A 20,840-nucleotide genomic window follows, 5' to 3' on the forward strand; every position below is an offset into this window, starting at 1 on the left:
CCACTACACCACCAGAAAACTTAGCAGCGTCCTGGCAGTCATTGTTTTGCCACTGACCTGCTGCTCAACGGAAAAGCACCATAGACTGAAAAGCATGCAGTTTCTTTTCATTTCTAGTCTTAGAGTGCCATCTAGTGGCGATGTAATGTGCAAGCGAGAGGAGGCGTAGGTAAGTGATGCGACAGTGACGTGGATTTTGTGAGACGGCAGATTTAGTCATGGCACGTAAAAACAAACATTGACTCAACGTCATATCCCTGCCAATTTAATCTTAAAACGGTTTATGCAGATAATTAAAAAGACTTGTTCAAAGGAAAACTCTGGAGCAAAGTGAAGAGGATCTCACCAGCTTGTCGGAGTTTATTGACGAGTGTTTCAACTGCATCATCATGGACAGGACAAGCCAACCACCAACTCCAACTGCGTCCAAAGCTGCTTCAACCTCTAATAGAAGCTGGAAAGAAGCCTCACCAGGAGCGACGTCTTCTAATGGGGATGAGACTTCAGACATCTTGATGTCGACTGATAAGAATCTCGCCAGCTTCGACATTTGTCTGGGCCTGCTGAAGTTCTCCACTGGGAGTTTCAGTCGCTGAGGGAGTGGCTGGAATTCAGCCAACAGCAGGTAGAGACTCTGGTTGCAGACACCGCCAGCCTCAGGGAGACGGGGGAATCCCTCAACAAGGGAATGATCCGACTCGCAGAGGAAAATAAAAAACATAAAAGAAACAGTGATTGATCTCCAGGTGCGCAGTATGAGGGACAACTTGGCTTTTACAGGAATCCCGGAGCAAGAAGAGGAGGATCCAGAGTAAACAATCAATTCATTTGTCCAAACTCAGCTAAAGCTGCCCAAGGAAATGGTGAGGAACATGTCATTTCACTGACTACATGTTTAGGTGAAAAAAGGCTGGACAGCCGCAGACCAAAACCGATAACCCGGGTGGTTACACCCCCTGGTTTTATACCTAAACGTGTTTTATCAGTCTTAATCAGGTTAAGCCTTGGTCTGACTGCAAGGTGTTGTAGAGAGGTATCACTCATAATATATTTAAATGTTGATCATAAACTGAGAACTGTTCCTTAAAATAAGGTGGAAAGTTGTTTTTTTTTTTTTTTAGCATGCAAGAATTAGGTAAGAGTGGTCATCTTACCTTTACACTACCTTTGCAGTCCTCCCTGCTTCTTGCCCTGACTGCTGAAGCGACTGATTCTCTGAACACTGAGTGAACACTCGAGCTGGTTCGGATGAGAAGCTAAGATGTAAAGCCAGAAAGTTTCCTGAGGATACAAATCATGGAATTGATAACTTGAAGCTGTGATTTGATATATGACTGTGTGTAATATTGATTTTGGAAGATAAATATCCTGCTGAGTTAACTGCAGCCACACTGCTGGGTATTAGCATGCTAAAAAAAAGTTAGCATCTAAGGAAACATTAACTGAATATTATCTTAAGGGAAATGTGTTGTATAAATACCTTGCACCTTAATCAAAACCAGTCAGGATCAGAAATGAATATTGATGAACATGATGATTGTACAGTGTTGTAGTCTTTGTCATGACTGGCGGAGAGAAGGTGTGGAACCAAATGAAGAGAAGCTTAAAGAACCTGAGTCAAGGCTGGTTTTATTGTTGAGCCGCAGGAACACAGGACACTAGGCATAAAGGGGAGTGACTAACACAATGAATCCACAACATAGAACTGAAACCGAGGGTATAAATACACCAAACACAACAAGACAGAGGTGAATCAATTCTACTAAATGAACCCAGGTGAACTAAATCAACAGGAACAAAAGCTAAACAAGACATAAGGGAGCTAAACAGGAAAAACTACAAAATAAAAACAGGAAAATTAAGACAGAAAAAGTCCAAACCATGACAGCATGTTGTTTTAAAATCTATTGTGTGATTTACTGTATGCGAGATATCTTTTGTTACTTGATGCTAGCCAGCTAAGTGCCACACACCTGCTCAACCAGCATATATTTTCCCTGTTGTTAAGTTAGGTGTGAGAAAATATTTAACTCGAATTAAATCACACTGCTGGATCATAAAATTTATTTTTACCTCATAATTTCAATTGTAGGTTAAGAAAGAGAGGACATAGTTAATAAGATGTTACACAAGTTCATGTTGGTATGGATTACAGTGATTTGAAATTTGTTTAAAAGGACATTTATTATTGACTTGGGAAAAGTAAAATTCCTGAACATTTGTGCAGGCTGGTTTTTTTGGGGAGTCTTTAGTTGGTCTTCGGCTCAGACTCATCCACCGTCTTCCGCTCTGGTCCATCTGCATCCTTCCCATATCTGCTTAACTTCTTCCCCCTTCATCAAAGGAACCATTCCCATCACCTCTATCCCTGCAGCAACATTTGTGGGAGGGGGTGGTAGGACAGTCGGAGTGCACTCAGATTTTGGTTTTCTTTTATTTACTTTCTATGGTTTCCTGAAATATCAGAGGGTTGGTTTTGTTATAGAAACAACTTGGATGGTTGTTTTACTTATATATTTATACAAATATATATATAAATGTATATATATATATATATATATATATATATATATATATATATATATATATATATATATATATATATACATAAAAATATACATGAAAGAGTTCAGCTCCAGCACTCATATCTAAAGTAAGAAATACAGATGATACTTCAGAAGGAAGTCAGCCCAAAGGTAGTATGGTAAAAAGAGTGGGATCTTCACCATGCAGTCAAGCTAACCAGCTAAGTAGCTAACTAGCCAGCATTCTTTTAGAACTTCAACTTTAGACCGCAAAAGAAGAAAAGTAAGACTTGCGTGCGCAGAGATTGTAATGTGTAAATCAGTTTTTCTATTTGTCAAACTCGGAGGATTTGGTTTATTAATTACATGGGGCTTTCTACTGTCCCCTGGGGGCTTGTGCTCACCAGTTGTCACTACCAGCAGTAATGAATAGGCCTACTTACTTTAATGAAAAACTTTCTTATATCCATTCTTAATCCATCAGTTCATGTTCTTCTCATGCTGTTCATTCTGGCTATGTACACAGCTGTAGCTACCTGACAGCAAGCAAAGTCAAAGGGAAAACATGGACTGGATTTTCAGTGATGTGGGCGCTCCATCTGTAAAGTGGAATTGATTACATGAATGACTTGCTGAAGAGGTTCTCTCAACCTCACGCTATGAAGAGAAGGGAAACTGGCAGATTTATGATATTTAACCAGTTATATGATAATTTAAACTCATATTCTAGCCACTTTATATTGAATGTATCAGTTTTTTTTATTTTATAAAAAACAAAACAAAAAGAAAAATCTTTATAAATGAAAGAATACTAAATCACTAAATTATTTAGGGGGGCTGAAGAATATTTTAGTGTGGCTTCAGCCTCCCTAAAATAGGTCTAACGATGCCACTGCTCCTCCTTGAACCTATAATAGAAGACACCCCCTTGCCTTTCTCAGTAATTATCACTTTATAACAGTGACAGAGGCAAGGGAGGGTTACATAAGGAGAAGGAGCAGATGAAGAATCAAGGTCGTGAATTACGTGGGACTGATTTTAGTATAAGTGATCAGTTTCCCCAAAAAATTCTGGTGAGATGCAGAATCCTGTTCCCAAAAAGCTCAGAGAAGAAGGATCACGTGCAGTCATTGCGATGGACACAGTGGACTCAGCTAGCTGCTTTTTCACTCTATTATGCTATATCAGCAATAATATGTAAGGCACACACGGACATCCGCATGACACACACGAGGCAACACATACACAACATACCTACAATACAGAACATGTTTATTCACATCAACACTCGCCCCAAAATGTTTGAGCACACATGGAGACATTTAACGCGCAGATCCAGGTCCTGCACACAGCTGGCAGATGCACAAGCAATGGATTGCACACAGACACGCACTATAGTGTTATACAGATAGCCCTCATCTTTGTCGGTTTATAAACAGACTGAGGTTTGTCACTTGGAATGTGTGTGGAGCTGGTACAAGAGAAAAGAGGTAAAAAAATTTTAACTCACTGCAGGAAATGAAGGCAGACATTGTTCTCTTGCAGGAGACTTATTTAGCTATGCAAAAACATTTTCAACAAACCAGTTTCTACATGTTTACTCAGCTTCCTTTAACTCCAGACAAAGAGGAGTAGTCACTCTTATTCATAAAAGGTTAAAATTTTACATTGACGAAACAGTCACAGATCCAGAAGGCAGATTTTTAATAGTCACACTATCAATTCAAATTGTTAAATTAACTATTGCAAATGTTGATAACTCCTCCTTTTTTACTCCCTCTTCACTTCACTCTATGATCACTTAGATAACACAGTAATTGTAGTAGGGGACTTAAATGTTATTCTGGACAGATACAGTTCATCAGGGAAGTGTCAAGTTTGGAAATCAGCTGAAACAGTTAAACAGTACATGAAGATTTTGGTCTCTGCGATGCATGGCGTTCTCATCACCCAACAATGAGAGAATACACCTTCTCTTCAGTTCACCACTCCTGTTCTTGATTAGACTACTTCCTAACCAGCGGTTTACTCATGAGTGACATATCAGAGATAAAGATCCATCCCATAATCATCAGTGATCATGCACCCGTATCATTAACCCTGAGAAGTAAAAACTGTAAGCCAGCCACTAGAAACTGGAGATTTAATACATCATTACTTACAGATTCTGAGTTTATCAGTTACTTTAAAAGAGAATGGTCCTCATATCTAGAAAACAATAACAGACCAGAAACTTCAGCGTGTGTTCTTTGGGAAGCAGGAAAAGCAGTAATGAGAGGGAAAATAATATCCTTCTCTTCCCATAAGAAAGAGAAGGAAACTTTGAGAACATCAGAATTAGAACTCAGAATTAAATCACCAGAGGACGCTTACCATGTCTCCCGAGAAGAACACACACTGAATGATATTAGAAAAGCCAAATTAGAACTTAATAAAATAATATACTAAAAAAAAACCAAAAAAAAACAAAAAAAAACAGTTCTTGGTGCAAAAACTTCGCTTGGAGAATTTTGTATATGGCAACAAATCTGGATGGTTCCTGACTAACCAGCTTAAAGCAAATAAGGAGAAAACAACAATTTCCTCTATAAAAGATTCCAAAGGAAATATCAGCCATGATCCTGACATGATAAACAATACTTACTTTCCAAAACATTATATAAATCACAAATAAACCCAACAGAGGAGAATATTGATTAATTTCTTAATAACATCAATCTTCCAAAAGTAAAACATGAAAATAAATTGGTTTTAGATTCACCTATTTTAGTCTCCAGCACATGCCAAATAATAAAGCACCAGGTCCAGATGGTTACCCAGCTGAATTCTACAAAAAAGTCTGGACAACACTGGCTCCCACTTTTTGCAACATGGTCTTAGAAATAAACGAAAAACATACAATACCCTCAAATATGAACTGAATAAATTGACAAGCTACTCAGGGTCATTTGTCGTCCCACAGGTAAAGAACTGGTGGCCGACGTTTTGGATCAACTCACCCTGCTGTACCACCACCAAGCTTTACTGCAGGGAAAGGGGTACACAGAGCAGGTCCAGCACATGAAATGGTGCTACGAAGAGATGCAGGCCAACCTGCAACAGGAAACCAAAGCTGCCAAGCATCAGGTTTCCCAATCATTGGCTAGTATCACTGCCATAAGTGTAGCGGGTAGGAAACAGGCGTCCTTCCTCTAGATGGAGGAGAAGGACATGAAACAGAAGAGCCCAAACCAATTAGCCTGAATGAGGATGTAGAGGAAGATTCAGATGAAACTTTCCTCCACTGGCCAGTCCTCAAGCTAGCACATCCCAAAGGAGAGCTACCTCAGGAGACAAGGAGGAGAGAAAACACTGTTCCAGGTAGGGGTACTCAAAACTGAGCAGTGTTGGACGCTCACCCAGCACCCACCACTAGGAGCAGACATGCCCCAAAAATCACATATGCTCCTCAAAAGTTGGAAGATTTCAACCAGAGCACTACGCTAACCCACAACGTGTGGCTCGCGCTGACCGCTACTATGCCTACACCCACTTTGAGGAGTCAGTCCCTCCTCCGCAACACCTCAGACATCATGCTGAGGCTTGGGAAGGCAATCATTTCCCTTTCAACCGTGTCACTGTGCAGCAAAACCTCCCTCCCCTCCTAGGGCTCAAAATCACTTTGAAGTCCCTCAGGGCACACAGGTCCAGGACTTTTGCCCTCCAGTTTGGCCTGGAGTACCATATGACACATATCGATACTATGACCAAGGGTTGGTTCCACCATGATCAAGAGACCGTCCGAGTCATAGCTACTGACACTGAGAGACCTCTGATGAAGATTCAGATGGTCCTGGCCAACCACAGGAGCAGGGTTCGTATACCTGTCAGCTTGAGTCTTTGGCCAAATATACTGGAAAATATGATCCATGATTCCAATACAGACTATTACTTCCGTGAAGTTGAACGTTGTGTCCTCAACTTGCCTTACCCTTCTTCGGAAGAAAAGCTAAGGCTTATTTGGGAGACAACAACACAGAGTGTCCATGTTTTTTTTATAGAAAACCTTCCTCCTAAGGTCAGAGATTGTTACTCATTGCTTTGTCAAACCCTCAGGGAAGAGTACTCTCGCTACACTGACCAAGCTTCAGCTGCTCTTGGAGCCTTTCCTATGGTGCAAAATCAGCAGGAGGTCCCAAGGGAATACAACAGGCACTTAAGAATCGCCTACTTTCAGCGTCGTAATGCACCAAAGTTGGAAGAAGATCAGGCTTCCAAATCTTTGTTCTGTCGCAACCCTCATGAGAGTGATCGTGATGAAGTGACGATGTATTGTCGCACTTAGAATCTCAGCATGCCAGAGATTCACAAACATGCTCAGCTGGCCCAGGAGACAAGAATTCATCCTGGCAAGGTCCCAAACATTGATTCTCGAGTTCTGGAAGTCCAAGGGGATGAAAGAAACACCTGGGATCTTGAAGTTAATGAAATGCCTACGATCCAAAGCAACTCTAAGATTGGATTTCAGAGGGACCACCATCCACACTCTCAATCAGGTAAGCAGAACCAGGGGGGTGTTGGCTGGTGCAAACTCAGTCCCAGTCAAGGCCGAGAAAACAGGCCTGTCCTAGACCCGAAGCACACACCCTGCCAGGAGTAATGCAATCCTCCCAAAGTACCAAGGATGCATCCCTTTACAACACCTCATCACTCCTTTGTTTGTTGGAGAATGAGAACTCCAAGACCAACTCCAAGAATGGTGGTGTTTCCCTAAATGACCACTTTGTTCCTTACGCTCTCTTGACCCTCCAGTCAGAGAAACCTGCCATTAGCCTGGAATTGTACAATGAGCCATGTCATGTTCCAGCATAGGCCAACCTTAGCTCACAACAGCCATCCCATCATTTCAACAGACTGGCCACAAACTCCTCTAAAACCAGTAGGGGTTTGTGCTCTTTCTGTTCCAGTGGTCAAGAAACAAACCTCCAATCTCTTCAGCATCGCTCCTGATTTGCAGATCCAATGCTACATTGGAATTGATTTACCAGTTAGGCTGGGAGCACAGTCGGATGCGGCCATTCAGATCTTGTGGTCCCAGACTGAGCCATCTGGGAAGCCATGCTCATTGGCTCCAGAGACCATGTCTTCAGAACAGACAATCCTACACACTTGTCAGGTTGCTAGCAACTGCAACCTTACCATACCTCCACTAACTGCAGGAGCCCCAACTTGCTCAGCTGTGGATAAGGGACAACAGCTTCCTAACAACCCAGCATTCTTTCAACCTTTACCACAATTTCAAATGAATAATTTGTTGGTTTGTGGCACTCCTCTCCTTGAGGTGGATAATCAGTCCACAAACCTACTTATCCAATGCCCGACCCAGTCACCCAACCAGATGATTGCCACCGCACAGCATCCAGCCCTCCAAGAAGCTGCCATCTGTAGTGCTACATTGGGTGAGGGGGGGGCATGGTTGCATTTGCAATCGTAACCGAAACTCAGGATGGTGGGAAAGAAAACCTGAACTCCTCCGCGACGCAGCCCTACCAAGGCTTTGACCTTGAGATTGATCAGCAGCTCGCAAAAGCAGATGCTCAGACATCCAACAAGCAGAAACAAGCATTCCGGGAGTTGTTCTATGAATTCCAAGCCATCTTTTCCAAACACTCCCATGACTGGGGAGAGAACTTGACTGACTTGCAAACAGTAAGCATCCTGACCAACCGCCCACCTCTGTGTGCCATAGCAGTATTCCTCTAGCCGCATAATCTCGCTGGTATTAAAGCCGACTAGTAAGTGGCGTCCCACAATTGACAACGACCTCGAACAAAAACTTCTGCTACAAGGTACAAAATCTGTTAAGTTCCACTTAACTTCAGCTGGACTGTCCATGACCGTCCACAGTAAACCCTCCACTCTTCAGAAAGCCCAGTCAGCCTAGTGGCACTGGTCCTCCTCTTCCTTAGTGGTTGGATTATGACACCTGTAATAGCACACCTAATCTACAGGCAAATGAGGAAAATCCAGGCAAATTCAATTCAATTCAACTTTATTTGTATAGTGCCACTTCACAACAACGTTGTCACAAAGTACTTTATATACACAAATCAACATACACATCAATTCGAGCCAATTCATACATATCCTATAATAGAAACCAACTGATTGCATCGAGTCATGACTTTGATCCAATCCTCCATCCTGAGCTGCACGAGGCGACAGTGGGAAGGAAAAAACTCCCCTTTAACAGGAAGAAAACCTCCGGCAGAACCCGGCTCAGGGAGGGCAGCCATCTGCCTCGACTGGTTTGGGTGGAGAGGACAGGAAAGACAGATCAACATGTACAACTGCACTTATTCAGGAAGACCTGCGGAAAAAAGGAGAAATAAGTTAGAGACGGCAATATTGGCATATATTTATACATTAATATATTAGAGAAATAGAGCGAGGTACTTCTCAGTGCATCAGGTAACATCCCCATTGCTACATAAGTAATGGATGGCTAGACTGGATGGACTCTGTCATGTCCATCTGTAATTAGCAAGTAACTTATAAAGCTATGAATTTCTGAATGAAAGGCGTCTGCAGAGCCAATAAGGAAAAGCTGGATCCTGAAACCTTTTTTATGTGACGTTGACCTTCAAAACCACGTCGCCAACATTTTTCACTGTGGTTCCAAGGACACAACGGATCCACATCAGATGTTTTACATCGAATTTTATTTCCAAAAAAGCAGTCAGAGAAAAGTAAACAAGTACAATAAAAACAAAGTAAAAACTCACAATGACACAAGGCCTGATGATATATATTTATAGATATGTACACAACAGCAGACATCATTTTGGTGTTGCAGTACCGTGAATCACTCGACAGACTCATGGTCTTCAAATAAGGACAAAAGAAAAAAGAAAATAAGGATTTTTCTGATCTGGACATAGATGGTTCTAGAAGTCAGCTAAGGCACACAGCGCCTCCCCGGACAAATGAACAGGGAAACATCGATCAGAGAAAATTGTGCAACAGTTGCTCAACAATACATTCCAGCAAGAACAACAACAATCTGATTTCTCTGAGAGGCAAAAAGGACAAGTTGCTTCACAGCTGTCCAGAAACACGGAAACATGTAGGTACTTTGATCCATAAACACCATCAAGTCACGCTTTTTGCCATTATTACATTTTCAAAACCACTTTTTTTCCAACCACATCTTTATTTACATGTACAATACTTTTTAAAGAATATTTCAATACAAAATACTTATGTACATCTTCTTTATTTGTAACAATTTTGTTATAAAATAGGATTTTCACATTTAGTTACATTTAGTTAAGTCACTTCTTTCCAAAACTGTCATTGAACCTACATTAAATATGCAAGGTGTGATGTGAACGATGTGAACGATGTGAACGAAGAGCACGATGGCACAATAAGAAGACGGCAGCAACAGTTGTCCTTTACAACCCGAACGGCAGCTTTTAGAAGGGGAGGAGAGACAGCGGATAGACGTACATCAGACGGAGAGGCAAGGTGAACTTGGCTTTAATGAACAGTAATGTTTCTTCATTAGCTGGTGCAAAAACACAAATCTAGCTCATGTGATGACTAAACGATGTTGACAATCGCAGATTGAAAAGCTAATTGGCCTCAGATGAAGCTTATTTCAAGGTAAACAAATATGTGACTGAGTGTGTTGTTCAGGATGTGTCGCCACACAGCGCCACCGCCACCGCGATTAACTTGTCTCACATGTCCAGAGATTGTCTAGATGGCATAAAAAGGTTTGACAAGGTTCTGCAGAACTGATTTTAAATAAATGATTTATTTTGCAATGAAGATGGGAGATAATATTAACTTGAACGTCACGATCACCTACTGTCATCCTGAAACTGACAGGAAGTAGCAGAAAGCACATTTTCTCCTTCCGACCACATGTCATCCAGTATGTGTGCCTGTGAGGAGCATTTGGTGAGGTGGGAGAGTAGCTGACCTCTGACCTCACAGGCCAGGTGGCTTTTTCTTCTGGCAGGCGCAGCAAAGAGCCAAGAAAGGAACCAGGACAAGAAGATCTGTTCAGACGGGACAACACCGACAACACACAGGCGTGGGGCCAGAACAAGGTACAGTAGATGTTTGGGGTGCTGGCCTTTGTAAATAAAGGCGGCTTTCATTACAAAAAAGTATTTATCATGCTGCCAAGGCAGCGTCGCACTTATTTAGTCACTGACTAAAATTATCAGTATTAATATAAACTTATAAATAAATAAGCACTGACTGACTCTCCCTCCATTCACACACAATTTTTGAGACTTGTATAATTATGTACAAAAAGTGTCATCTGGAATAAAGAAAAGGAAAAAAAAAAAAAGGTTTTGTTGTTTCAAGTTTGAGGCAGGTTGATCAAAAATAATAATTAGAAAAAAGACAATAAACTTAAAGTCCGACATGGTTTCTGTGGATGCTCGCCGCCTGTCGCAACGTCTGTGCTTTAAGAAAAAAAATCCACTTTCTGTAAATGTTAAACTAAGAAAAATCATTGCACCACAATTATTATTTCAAACTAAAGCATGTCAATTCTTTAATTTGTTCATTTTCCAGTGACACGGGTTTATCTGCATCCCTAATATTTTATATTGATCAGATGCAGTTTCAGGATGATCAGGCACTGATTCCTAAATATCAGAGAATTACTTTCCTAATAACTTCTCCTGCTTCTCCCAACCAAAATATGTTTTTAATTTAATAATTTGATGATCGCAAATACCTAAAGGAGGCACATTTCATGGTCCTGATAAGGTTCCTACTGCTCATTGCAGTTGCTCCTCATCTACGAGCAGCGTGCACGATCCCGACGCACACGCCGCGCTTTGCAGGATGTTCCAAACTGATTTCATGATTCATTCTACAGCTAAATAAAACTTAAAATTGCAGCACTTCATCACAGTAAAACTCAGCCATGAGAAGAAAAATAAATAAAGTGAGAAACTGAAACAGCAAAGCCAGCAAAATCCCCGAGCGGGGATCCCAAAAACCCGTTACAGCCCCACCAATGGCCCTCCCCAAAAACAAAAACCAGATCCACTTGTTTGTTTTCTTCTTCCCCCAATGCAGAAGAAGAACATTTAGGCCTCCTGACCTGCTGAAAAACATCCAAAATAAATCTAAATAAAGAGCGCCCGGGCCTCCTGTCCAGCTGGAGGCCACGCTGCTACCTGATGCGACCATCAGCACGCGGCGGTCCCAGATGAGACTTGGGATCTGGGCTCAGGGAGCTCCATGGGCTCTTGGCACAAGCCTGCATGACAGGACAGGCGGTGGGGCCAATGGCGCAGACATCGGTCGCCTCCCATAGCTCGCCCACCAGGCTGTCTAACCAGCGCTCCAGTTCTGAGCCGGCAAGTGCCGCGTTCCTCTTGGCCTGCTCCACGTACGCCAGGCTGACGGGGATGTTAAGCACCGGGTTGAGGCCGTGGAAACTCTGCTCCATGTAGCTGTTCCTCGCTGGCCCGTTGTGGAGCTTCAAAGCATCTTCTGAAGAACGGAGAAGAAACACATTGAGTGAAAGATAAACTGATCTGTAGAGAAAGAAACAAGATGGACGACTAGCTTTTTTGATTTTTTTTTACCAGTGAACCGTTTAAACCCACCCTGTGTGATCTGGCCTGTCAGGCCACTGCGATGCTGAGTTTATGGCAACATATTTAAGATGTGCTCACATTCCTTCCTCCCATGACTGTGAAGCCCTGAAGAAAGGCCGCGGTCTCAGACACAGCCTCCCCTTTAAACTCCATCTCCACCCTGAGCTTCAGTGAAGCTTGAAATTCCTCACCGGTCTTCTAACCAAGACGCGAGCCATCCTTCTGAGCGTGGCGATGGAACACAAACGGCCTCTCACCCAGATGTTTGCAAACATCAGCGCTTTTCACACACCGGTGACACAATGATGCCGTCAGAGTCCACCAGTCAACACAATGTCCAGCCAGCCCCGTGCAACCAGTGTGTCTGATGAAATCATGCCTCTCTGGAGAGGTTTCATGCTTCTGTATGAAATGTGGAATTCTGGATGTGTGTATGCATGAGTCTGCTGCTGCCACATCATAAAGTTTGACTGGGGCTGCATGTAGGAGGGGAAGGTGGCAGTAAGTTATGTGGGGGTAGATGAAAGACTTAAACACAATCAGCTACTGATTCAGATTCAAGTCTGGACACATTTCCAATAAATCTAAAAACAAACTGTGTCCAAACTTTAGACTCACACGGCACTTATACAATCCATATAGCTTTGATTTACCTTGATTTCCTTTGTAAATGTGCAAAATTCTCATAGATTTTAAATATTCCTGCACAAATAAAGCAACATTTCCGTAGTAATCAATATGGGACTAGCTCGTCGCAGCGTGCTTCAGTTGCAAACATTGTTTAAAACGGACCAACAGATGGACCTGATAAGAATGAGGTTTTTCCACCAGATTTAAAATAAAAAGGCAGATTGTAAGTTGGTGATTCAGACGTAACTCAACAAGCCCACTGAGACTCCGGTTAAAGACAAAAGCTGCAACTATATTTGCTGTTTTCTTGTCATCGTTAGAATGGCTCCACGAGATTATTAAAGTGGCAAAAAGACGTGATCATGCCAAGGCTGGCGTCTCATGTGACTTTCAAAGCAAACAGACTGTTTATGGATTAGAACACTGCAGTCTCGCCTCTTATCCAGGCTGACTGACTGATTTAATTGTTTTTAGAGGACTAAGTGTGCTGTTGTTTAACATTCTGTTTAGTATGTATGAGCTGCTCACTGGGTTATTAGGGGTGACTTGATGACAAATAACCAGGGTCTCCAGAGGCCCAGAGGGTTGATTATAGAGGGCATTGCTTGCAAATGCAACGTTGTGAGCATGTGTGTGTCTGCAGACCTTTTGGAACACCTAAATAAGCCGTCATTACTTCACTGTGAATGCTGTGTTCATCTGTTGCAGAGAAATAATACATGCAGACTTTCTGTCAGTAATCAGCCTTTATATATTGCAACATAGTGCAATATATCAACTGACTGGGCACATTATTAGGTACACCGCTGCCTTCAGAGCTGCCGTAGCTCTGGGTGGCGTAGAGTTAAGACGGTGTAGAAAACAGTCCTGAGACACTCTGCTTCATATTGACATGACAGCACACAGTTGCTGCACATTTGTTGGCTGAACATCCGTGATGAGAGAGCAGCTGGAGATGATGTGAGCTTTGTGACATGGTGCATCATCCTGCTGGAAGTTTCCATCAGAAGATGCTACACTGTGCTCATAGAGGGATGGACATGGTCAGCAGCAGGACTCATGCGGTGGTTGAACCGTGCCACATTGGTAATAAGGGGTCCACTGCGATACAAGACCCCCTGCCTGAAACACTGATCCTGATGGCAGGATGGATTCATGTTTTTGTCATGTTTCCAGCAGATTCTGATCCGACCATCAGACTCATTAGACCAGTTTCTCCATCTTCTATTGTCCAGTTCTGGTGAATGTGTGTGAAATGTAGCCTCAGTTTCCTGTTCTTAGCTGACATAAGGGGCACCTGGTGGGGTCTTCTGCTGCTGGAGACCATCGGCTTCCAGGTTGGATGTGTTGTACATTCAGAGCTGGTATTTTGAATTGTTGTCATAAGCATAACAAACTGCCTCTGCATCCAACACACTTTGAAGTTGTCCACAAATCACTGTGGCGCTTCCACTAAACTAGATTTACAGAAAAGCTTTTGCTGTGGAATGACACCCTGAGTTTCTGCTGTGGTTGGGAAAAAGCACGGCTGTGTAATAAATGTCTGTCCATTGGAAGAAATAACACTGTCAAGAGTAATTTTGAGTTATCCAAAAGCTGAAAGAAATGACAAACATTGGTTATAAAATGACTCATTATGACCATAAAGGTGATTCACAACTCTTCCTCACCTTGCCGTATGGGCTGATGCTTGTTATAAGCCAGTGGGACGATAAGGAAACGAATCTCCGCCACAGGGCTCCAGTGATGCAAGATGCGGACGTTCCACACACCAGGTCGGAGAGGCTGGTGGAGTGGCGGGCGGTAGTGTGTAAACTCTGCACTGGCATCAATCAAGATATCGTAAGTGGCTGCGATGACGTTGGTGGGGTCGATCCACACTACAGTAACAGTAACATTAGGCCCTTTATTCCACTTCTGCATGGCCACCGTCTCATCCATGGGACCCATGAGGCCACCAACGTTTCTGAACATCCGTTCTTTGGCATCCCACTCTGTGCCGATCTGACAGATGAGAATAAGGATGAAGAGAAGGAGTGACAGTGTGTGGTAAAGACCAAAGGCAAGGACATACACAACAGTAAAAAGACATTTAGATAACAGAAATCAACAGCATGACTTTCAACCTAACAGTGTTAAAAACCACATTTGCACTAAATCATCATTTGATTGTAATGATGACATGATTGTAATCTCAATCAATCATTCTTCATCAAAAAGACATAATATCCAAACAATCTGCTGAAGCTGACAAGCCCAACTGTTGCAACTTGCAGAATTATGCTGCAATGGCTGAGTGTGAGAGGCAGTCTGATGGGCATGACTGCACCCCAAGCACGAGGATCAAATGGAGCCCCGTTTGCTCCAAAGACACATTTTATTGTACATTTTGTTTGCTGTTCCATGGAGACACACATCAGTTTTAACCATGATACCTTTGATTCCAGTGTACTGCTGAATAATAATAATAATAATAATAATAATAATAATAATAATAATAATAATAATAATAATAATAATAATAATAATAATATTTCTGAGAAAATGGACTGGTATGTTGATGTGTAGGAGGTGAGAAAGGTAGGGAAGGGCGAGGTTATGGATGGTGGTAGGTGAACAGCAGGATTTTATAGTGAATACGGTAGGTGACCAAGGGCCAGTGGAGCTGCTGCAGGATGGGGGGGTGATGGGTGGATAGGCTTCTGGTCCAGCCTGCTGCATTCTGAACCAGTTGAAGTTTACGGAGGGTTTTTTCAGACCCAACAGAAGTGAGTTGCAGTAGTCAAGCCTGGAAGTGACGAGACTGTGGATAAGTATGGCGATGGAGTGAGGGGTGAGGGAGGGGGAGGGTGATGCTGCGGAGGTGAAAGTATGCTGACCAGATTATGTTGTTGATACGTGATGTAAAAGACGGAGTGCTGTCGACGACGACACCCAGAATCTTTACCTGAGGGGAGGGGGAGATGGAAAAGTCCTCAATGGGAATACACAAACTATCAGAACTAGATTTGGTGCCAATTAATAACATTTCTGTTTTACTGTTTAAGACCTGGTTCACCGCAATTTTTTTAAAATGAATCACTTGGAGACAATCTTTGATGGAGGATGGTAGGAGGTGGAGTTTGGCTTGGTGGAGAGGTAGAGCTGGGTGTCATCCACATAGCAATGAAAATGTATGTGATGTTTCCTAAAGATATAACAGAAGGGGAGGAGATATAAAATAGTCTATTTCTAATAGGAATAAAATGCTGCGCCAGGCAACCTTATGCCATTTACCAACCACGGCTTTTCAGACAGTATAAGAACTTGAAACATCAATCAAACGACGCAAAGCACCACAGGAAGTGCTGGGGGCAGTATTGTCTGTTTGTGCAGCAAGAACAAGCCGCAACCTATTTCCAAAATTTGTTTAGCGTGAAATATCCCCAAAGTGTGAAACAGGTGAAATGTGTCATCTGCCACGCAGAGTTGGCGTACCACAGTAGCATGACAGTCATGCATGAGCATCTGAAACGAAAGCACCCCGGAGTCATGGTTTCCAGATGGCAAAGTTAGCATTAGTGAGTAGTGATGTGTTGCTGTTACCTCTGCCAAAGAGGTCGGGAATCATGGTGACATTCATTTGATGCAAATAAAGAGAGTGGCGTAAAACATACTGGAGCCTGGGGCGTCTCCTAGGGGTGTGGGGGCGGTGGGCCCTTGGTCTGTCTCTCCTTCTCCCGCCCCTCCTCTTCTTTGCCCCCCCCCCCACTTCTGCATGTGGTTCGTTGGTGCCTTCTGGGGCCGGTGGCGGCTCCTTTGTTGGGGTTGCTGAGGGCCCTGGTTGTTGGGGCAGCTGCCCTTGGCCTGTCCTGGCCTTCAGGGGCCCCGGGAATGGGGGACGTGCCTCGTGCCGCAGGTGGCTCATCTTCTTGAGGGAGGGGCGCTTCCCTCGGGACCTAAATCCCCGGACCCCCCTCCTTCCCTTCTTCCACCACACAGGCAGGACGTTGGGAGGTGGACACGTTGATCTGGGTGGTGAGAGAGGCCATCAAGGTGGTCTCCATCGCTGCACCCAGCATCGGTTCACCTCCCAGTTTTAATTACACTTAGTCAACATAGGGCCCTGATCGGGGCCCTCCTATCCCCTGCTCCCCCGGGGGTATCTCACAGGGGACACGTTGGGAAAGAAAGGTGAGGGCGTGCAGGAGCCAATGGATGAAGTGGTGAACGAATGTTAGGGTGGGGGGGGGGGGGGGGGGGGGGGGGGGGTCAGGGCGAAAGAATTTAGGAAAGTGGATGGCCGCTGGGATAGGAGGAAGGGGGGGTGTATGCAGATGGGTGGGGGTGCGTATGTGGGGTTATGTTGGTGGTACGGGGAAGTGATGGGGTGGGTGTACAATGAGGAGTGTGAATGTGGATAGAGGGGTGTAGGGAGGTGTGTGTGTGTGTAGAGTGGGGTGTGTGTGTATGGAAGAATGGGTGATTATAGAGGGAGCAGGGATGTGTGTGTGAGGGGGTGTGTGTGTATAAAGAACGGGGGTAGGAGAGTGTGAGTTTGAGCGTGTGTAAGAGAATGGGTGGATAGGGTGTGTTTAAGGAGGAAGTGTGTGTGTGTGTGTGTGTGTGTGCGTGCGCGTGCGTGCATGGGGAGGGTCTTGGGGGATGCTGCTGGTCCACTGGGGTGCGGCCTGGCTGCCGCTCGGTGGCGGTCTGGGGATCCCGGCCCTCCGTCGGTGTGGGCTGGGCCCTCTGCCTGCGGGGGTGGGGGGTTGCTTCTGGGCTCTTGGGGCCGTGGGGCCCGCGCTCTGTCTGCCCTGGGGGGCCGGTGCCCGGCGGGGCCGGTCCTCGCTGGTCCGGGCCTGCTGGGGCCTGTTCCACCTGACTGCGGGGGACTCTGGCTGGGACCCCCCTCTGCCTCCTCCTGGGTCGGTGCATGGCTGGCTCCGGGGGGGGGGCGGTTGGGGTCTGCGCCTGGGGATGGCTGCCGATGGCCCGGGTCTCGGGGGTCCTCCTGGCGTGCCTCTTGCCTTTGTGTGGGAGGGGTCACACTGGCATGATCTTCTCTGAACACGTTCCACTCTGCATGTTCTGCATGTGACACAGTCACCGAGTCGTCTGCAGTTTTATTCACTAACAGCAGCTGGTTTTCTCATTTCTGTTTGTTTCTCATTTATATTTAACTTTTTACATTCATAGTTTAGTTACTATGATCTAAAGTTGGCTTGTATGTGTATGTATGTGTTAATACTGGCAAGTGCGTATATGTTTGTACGTATGTAGGTGTGTGTGTGTGTGTGCATAGAGGTGTGTGTGCATATGTATGTATGTGTATATGTATATGTGTACATATGTATATATATATATATATATATTTATATATATATTATGTGTGTATACGTGTGTGTATATGTATGTGTATGTATGCGTGTGTATGTGTGTGTATATGTATGTGTGTGTATGTATACATCTGTAGGTTGTTTTCTTTCCTTTTGTTTTTGGGTTATTTTTTAGTTGTTTTTTTTCCTCTCCCTTTATCTCTTTCCCTTTTCTTATGAGGTGTTTTTTCTCTTTTCTCTTTCTGTCTTTTGTCTGTCCTCTCTGGTCCAGCAGTACAAACTCTACAATTCAAACAACAATACAAAATAAACGTAGAAATAAAATAAAAATTCAGAAAGTCAAGGGGATCATTATATCTATAAAGCTTCCCTTGGCAGAGAAAATTTGCTCAGCAGAACATCCAGACCATCATTCTGCTGCCTAAATGCTGGACAAGACAAAAAAAAAAAAAAAAAAACATACTGGAGCCTCAACTTGCAACGAATTTAAGTGAGACAGCTTCTTACCATGTTTGATGAGTTCATTCATCCCATTAACATTCCAACAGCAACATGTTACAAGCTCTCTACTGTCTCCTCCACCATGGTTATCACTACTGTCCGAAATCATCGATTTATAATTATCTGACTTGGTTCCATTGATTCGGATACTATAGTAGTAGAAATCCCCCCCCAGGGATTAACTAGTGTCCCATTTCACCCTCAGCCTACAGTGAACAGGACCTGTTCACTGTAGGTTAACCCTAACCTCTGCTCTACTCAGTAAGCTTTGGCTTAAGACCAACACCTACTCAAGCTATATGATCTGCTGGACATGTCATTATTTCTTGCTGAAAAAGACAAATACTTTTGAAATGAAACAATGGTGATCTAGAAAACACATCATAACTTAACACCTTAGCTTATTTTTCCACAGGTCTGGCACTGTTGACTACAACTTTCCACTCACTTGGACCAATTATTCTGATTTTCCATTTTTAAGCAGCAATTACTGACAACATGGCCATTTGCAGATAATGTGACCCTCATTTATCCTCTGCTGTTGCTCTGAGAAGTGGAAAGAGAAACTACTGCTCTGACAATGACATAGGATTGATATATTTTGATTTCATTACTTTTCTCCACATATGCCCCATCTTTCATGTTATTACCTATATTACCTGTTTCATCCTCTGCTATACTGTGTGCCTCACTTAAAAGAAAACATAAAACATTCCCATCTCATAATCCAGCTATTACATTTCTCTCTGACCTGTCGACCTTGCAAACCTCTTCTCTACGTCACCGGCTGGCTGGCGCCGACAGTCTGACACTTCCATTAAATAAGGCAGGTCGTTTTGATCAGGCAAGGGCATGGATAATCCCACTCTACATCTGGCCTTATTTAAAGCCTTCAGGCATATACACCCTTGCAGGATGCATTCAGAAGCTTATTAGCTGCACTGTTTTAGAAGTGGAAATCAAACACAGGTGTTTACCAGTGGCCCCGCAGGACATCAGGACTTTAGTCGGATGCATTTAGAGCAGAGAAAGACAAACATTGTCTTTTACTGCTGAGGCCATTGCGTTAACTTGCTTCTTAATAACACACTTGTGTAGGCAAGTCAGTTATTGCAATGAAATCAGTGTGTTCAAGTCCATTTTTAAATGACAAACAAGATTCAGCTTGATTCTGTTTATTTGATTGTCAGAAATAAAAAGTAAATGCAGATCTGTCCCATGTTATCCACACAGATGACCATGTGACACCTTTTCCAGGACATTGTAGCAGATGTTCTCAAACTGGGTGTTAGGGGTTTCAAGATCATTTCGGGGTGTTGCCAGACAATTGTAAAAACGTGTAATAGCCTACACTCATTGTTAGAAAATTTATATATTATCATTTGTTCATGACTTATCTTTTCTTTTATCATATGTTAAACGTTTGAGATTACTTTAACAAAGATTGATTCTTTCTGGTGAAGCAGGGTGCCTCATGCTTAATGAGCTTGGCTCACTCAGACATACCATCCTATTGTTATCTTTGCACCTCGTGTTTTACTCATGACTTGCTTCTGGTAGTCTGTTAAAATAGATGCTTATTGTTTTAGCAGCTGCAGGAGTAAATGAAGTTAATACTATACATTAACTGGAAAATGTGTGATGAACTCATGACATGTGTCATGCCATTATCTGTCAAATAAAAAGCCTGAGCAGAGGAAGAGCAAGCGAAGAAGACAGTTAGGAGTCTCTGTGCGAGCTCTGAGACTGTTCTCTTCCCCTTTGCAAAGGTTACACTGAGTTCTAAGTCCGTGTCTCTTTCTTTATTTTACATGTCACAGAGGTTTTAAACCTGACACTCATAAAAAAAATGTGGGATTTTTACAAGAGCCATAATGCAGAGATAAATCTGTGAAGTTACAAACTTAATTTTTAAACATCCATCCATCCATCCATCTTCTACCACTTATCTGGGGTCTGGTTGCGAGGGTAGCAGCCTAAGCATGGAGGCCAAGAGTTCAGTCTCCCAAGTCACATCTGCCAACTCTGCAGGGGGGATCTCGAGGCGTTCCCAGGCCAGCCGAGAGATATAATCCCTCCAGCGTGTCCTGGGTCTTCCCCAAGATATTTAAACTCCTCCACTTGAGGCAGGACCTGACCCCCGACCCGGAGAGTACAATCCACCCTATTCCGGCTGAGGACCATGGTCTCAGATTTGGAGGTGCTGATTCTCATCCCAGCCGCTTCACACTCGGCCGCGAATCACTCAA

General features: G+C 43.5%; 1 protein-coding gene across 1 annotated transcript in view; it reads right to left on the reverse strand.

Annotated features, from left to right (window-relative positions):
• Positions 1–11,712: 11,712 nt before the first annotated feature.
• Positions 11,713–20,840, reverse strand: part of xylt1 (xylosyltransferase I) — a gene marked incomplete at both ends in the record, with an annotated part of 188,183 nt that continues 179,055 nt past the window's right edge. Inside the window, 2 exons of the mRNA XM_079264310.1 lie at positions 11,713–12,035; positions 14,443–14,776. Of these exons, the coding sequence (XP_079120436.1) occupies positions 11,713–12,035; positions 14,443–14,776 (657 nt within the window). The remainder of the gene's footprint in view (positions 12,036–14,442; positions 14,777–20,840) is intronic.

The sequence above is a fragment of the Telmatherina bonti genome (assembly GCF_933228915.1).
Source record: "Telmatherina bonti genome assembly, chromosome: 3".
Lineage (NCBI taxonomy): Eukaryota > Metazoa > Chordata > Actinopteri > Atheriniformes > Telmatherinidae > Telmatherina > Telmatherina bonti.